The sequence below is a fragment of the Pinus tabuliformis genome, chromosome 5_2 (genome assembly GCF_031772625.1).
Source record: "Pinus tabuliformis cultivar Carrire ecotype Pingquan chromosome 5_2, CPIR1, whole genome shotgun sequence".
Lineage (NCBI taxonomy): Eukaryota > Viridiplantae > Streptophyta > Pinopsida > Pinales > Pinaceae > Pinus > Pinus tabuliformis.
This window is the reverse complement of record NC_142306.1, coordinates 1,004,044,680-1,004,049,422: the sequence shown is the minus strand read 5'-3', so window position 1 is coordinate 1,004,049,422 and position 4,743 is coordinate 1,004,044,680. Positions and strand designations below refer to the sequence as shown.

The following is a 4,743-nucleotide window of genomic DNA, read 5'->3' as shown; positions in this document are numbered from 1 at the left end:
ACCAAATATCATCAATTTGACCCCAACAATTGTAGGAAATTGAGGAAGTTTCAAAGATTTCCAAATTAAAACAATGCATTATCATTAAATGTGGGTGACACTATCCCTCTCTTTAATGTTTGGGGTGACAACGGAATAACAAATCCACTCAATAACCTAACACACATCTCAACACCCCATCAAATTTTTATTTATTTTTATATAATTTATTATTATATTTAAATTTTTAATCCCCTATCCTTATCACTAATGTAAGTAATTCATAAGAGAGTATCAATAATCATATTAATCCATAAGAGATAAGATATCCCTGCAAGAACTTAAGATTACCGCCTCGCTTGCCCGGATGGTCACATAAAGAGTGGCCCTGTCCCCACAAACCAAAAAACTCCTCAAAAACAACATAATTTCCCCACCCCACACTAACGTCTTTCAAGGGAAATGGCAAAAGTTGAAAAGCTACTTAAGGCAGTGCAAATATTTTGAAATAAAGAGAAGAGTATCCCCACCTTCAAATGCCTATAATACTAGATCAGTGAGTGCTGCGATCCGATGTAGTGTAGGGTTTAGTGGTTCTGCATGAGGGTTCAGGAACATTCAAGGGGTTTATCTCGGGATTTAAGCCTCCGACCGGATCAGTAGAGAGACTGTAAAATTGAGGTGCAATGGCTGTGTCTTCTTCACCTTCGACAGCTTTCTCTTTCGAAACCCAAGAATTAAGTTCGCTGTTATTGAATGCTTCCTCATCATCGTCTGATATTTTGAATTCATGCCGGGTCGTGGAATCCTTCATCGATAGGCACAGCTGGGATCAGACCAGGCATTTTTACATAACATGCTTCCCCGTTCTGCTCCGCAAGATCTTCGGCTTCGAGGAGGTCTTACAGCCGTCCGGCATTGGCGGATGGATCGCGCAGACCTCTGAGCATTCCGCGAATGCGGTCGTAAATCATCTCTCGCCGTCTGGAGCTTTGTTTTCGTCAATCTTTGCCGCAGATGAGGAAAATGTGGCTCGCTATGTGTTTCCATCCGAGCGCCTTCTGACGTGGATTCGTCACATGCTTCAGTCGGAGAGGGGTTTGTATATCTTATCTGAAGTCTGCCCTGCTTTGTTTAAAGACCGATTGAAGGAGGACGGCCATGGAGGAGGATTTCAGGTGCAGTTGAATGCATTTGAGTATTTTATGTTTTGGTTTTCTTATTACGCTGTATGCAAAGATAATGATATTATGCATCGTTCGGATTCGAATGAAATGAAATTGGGGTTTAAGAAGGCTTCCCGGTCTTGTTTCGAGAAATGGCCGTCTTCTCTGCATAGTTTGCACGGTAGCCATGACAATGGAAGGCCTGTGAAGTTCAATTCTAGCCCTTATTTGCATCTTCTGAATTTGTATCTACACAAATTTGTTCCTATATCTGATTTTTTTGCTCCCAGTGTGTCTGTACATCATTTTTTCGAGGAGAATCCATCGATATTTTCTCGCGCCGAGTTTGTTGTTCATACCTTTGTACAGTTTTGGTTAGTGAATGACGATTTTTCGCCCTTACCTTCACGGGTTTGCCAGTCTTTTGGTATTTTGTTACCTGTTAATAATCGATATCATAGGTATGGTCTCCCCAGTGTAGAAATAACAGAGGCTGTGAAAATACTGGTCAATTATGTAAGCAGTACTTTGTGTCTTCCTCAAGAAGAGTTGAATTCTGGATGGAGAGCTGCATCACAAATGGATACCTTGAGATTGAGGTCATTTTCCTTGCCACGGAGTAGTTTGGTTGTGCCTGCTACATGGTCCCTTCTGTTACAGAGGCCTTTGTACAGGTTTATATTACGAGCTTTCAGTTATTGGCCAGTAGGTGCTTGTCTGAAGAAGGCTACACACATTATTGATCTATGGTTGGATTATTTACAGCCTTGGAATATTGGTGAAGAAGGCGAAATGATGCCCGCTCTCGAAGAGGATCATTATTTGGAGACAGAGAATAAGATGCTTAGGGATAGGGATCAACGATTGTCTCCACTTTCAGGTAGCTTGCTTCAAAAGCAAAAGACTGGTACTGATTCTATGTGATCATTAGTAAAAAGAAGCACGAAAGAAAGTTGTTATGGATATAATGATCATTGGCAAAACTATGTCCTGGCTAATTATCCTTTTTATAGCTCTCTTGTTGTTCAGTTTCTTGTATTTGCCCACAAGTTTGTACACATCAATACCAAGGCAGTTCTTCAGATGACTCACAAGGTGCATTGCTCTTTCCTTTATTCTATTATGTCTTATTGATAATAGCAAGGAATAGATGAATAAACTTTGACACTTCAAGCAAGACCCCATGTTTATTTAAAGCAAGATCCAATGGTGGATTAAAGGTACTTATTTCAAGGTAGGATCAACAATTAGGATTATTATACCTAGGTTTTGTATCTAGAAAATTCAGACATGAGGAATTTACTTTTGGAAGTGTGAAAATCAATTATTTGGAACTTCCTCTTGCATGGGAATAATCACATAGCAGGAAAGGAGAAAAAGTGTTGTCCAGATCCGAATGTAGATTGCTGCCTTTTAAATATTGAATTTGCCTTGCTGTCAGTGCTATATTAACAAAAAAATTCAACATTAACAACAAATGATCCATTCCTGATAGATTAAGTTATGAGCAGTCTTCATGCATGTAAATGTAGGCTTGAATTTGATATAATTGTTTATTAGTTTAACAGACAAAAAATGTCCTTGGTTTATTTTATAGGCGTTTAAACTATCTTTCTTATTTTGCACTCAAATGCTTTGTATGTGAAAATTACGTCGTGTTATTGAAACTTAATTTGGTTGTTAATTCAACAAACAAATAATTGTTTGTGGTTTAAATTAGAGACATTTAGATTAGCGTCTATTTTTTGGATCTCAAATGCTTTGTGTCTGAAAAATACCTATCCAACTTATTATTTTATGTTGACAAATTCATTGTAGTTTAAATAGTTGTAGACAAGATTTCCAATCAAATAGCTAAGCACACCATCTATTTACAGTCTTTTGTGGAGGGTCATTTCCATAAATTATCATGTCTATTGCTCGAGAAACAATGGGTAAATTCAACCTGATGTCATTGCACTGAAGTTACTTCTATTTGATAATTCAACGAGCAATTTATATGCTTCATGTTTTGGACGAGTTCTGCAAAGAAGGATTGGGTTTTGCATTTTACATCTGATAGGTACTTCGCTAACTTTGTATAATGGGCATAGATATTGAATGGATATGGACAAACTTGTGATCCCAACCCAAACCTGGTTTGACTATGCAGTTTTGAAGAAAATGTTTTTTGGTATATTCTTATGCACTGTCAAGGGTTCTCAACACAAATTGGGAGTGATCATGTTTGCTGTCTTTATAGTATAATTGGGCTAGGAGGCTCATTTTACAGCCCAGTGTGAACGTGATGTGTAAGTATGTCCGTGCTCAACTTGGACTCTAGAGTTGACATGTGTCCCTCTTAAAATAAAAATAAAATATTCTCTAAATAGAAAAGTCATGTTGGCTATAATAAAAAGGAAAAAAAGAATATGCTATACATGTTTAATTAGTTATCCATTTGACCTATAATATAATTTCATGTAAAGTAATTAGAAGTAAAAAAAATTATGCGAGTAAGATGTTTAAACCTTATACTTTTCAAAAAATAAGTTAACACTTTATATAAATAAATTACTTGAAGATCTATATTAATAACTTGTGTGAATATCAACTTATGTGAATCCGTGCTTAAGATGGATCCATGCTGGTAAATCATAATGCTTTTCTGACCAAAAAATGTCCTGAATGTGTGTAGTAAGACTTGAAGATCTATATCAATAACTTATGTGAATATCAACTTATGTGAATCCGTGCTTAAAATGGATCCATGCTGGTAAATCATAATGATTTTCTGACCAAAAAATGTCCTGAATGTGTGTAGTAAGTCTGTTGCTTTCAAAGAAAATTGAAGTCCTAAGTTTCTCAAATCTTTCCCTATAACTGTCTGGATAATGTTGATATGCCAATAGTCGGCATTCGTAATCCATTCTCAAGTCACATAAGAAGTGAGTGCAACTCAATGTTACTTAGGTGGATCATGGTTGGGTGGGCAGTGGTCTTGCCTGAAACCTTGTGTTTCCTGCCAAGTTTGATGATTGTTTTTTAATGTCTTATTGAATATGTTCCTGGATTTCAATATTTCACTATTTTAGCTTGATCTTCTAACAAGTTCACTTCTTTGATAACGGTAGCAGTTGGTGGTTATTATTTCTAATTTGTTTCTTTTATCCAGATAGAAACAATACTTGAAATCCAATTTACATTCGTGCATTTTCGTTGTATATTCATGATCACTTTAATTTTCAACAGGTTTGGTATTTGGCTGAGATTTATGTCAGTTTATACTGGAGTTCATAGTACATGTATAATTTTGTTTGTTAATGTATTTTCTGACAAGTATATCAAATGGGATTCAAAAGGGTGGACTGTGGTTATTCACAGTTGAATTTCCATGCGTATTTCATTGTATCATTAGAACTGAGATATGTAATGGCAATAACATCTTTTTCTGAACGTGTCCTTTGCAGTGTTACCTCTATTCTTTGCTTTTCCAGAAAACCGGTTTTATAATTTTTTAAAGTCTGTTGTATTCTAATGTAATATTTTGTTTTCATCTGTAGGTATTAAGTGTTTTGGTATCTTCAAAAGAGCTACTGTGTCTTATTCGAAGCATAGA

General features: G+C 36.1%; 1 protein-coding gene across 1 annotated transcript; it reads left to right on the top strand.

Annotated features, from left to right (window-relative positions):
- Positions 1–665: 665 nt before the first annotated feature.
- LOC149162680 (uncharacterized) lies at positions 666–2,069 on the top strand. Its single transcript, XM_089435265.1, has one exon. It carries the CDS (start codon positions 666–668, stop codon positions 2,067–2,069), a length of 1,404 nt encoding a protein of 467 aa, XP_089291391.1.
- Positions 2,070–4,743: the final 2,674 nt, after the last annotated feature.

Bases quoted from the DNA above. Each gene is read 5' to 3' on its own strand.
- LOC149162680 (XM_089435265.1), top strand. From the start codon at position 666: ATGGCTGTGTCTTCTTCACCTTCGACAGCTTTCTCTTTCGAAACCCAA.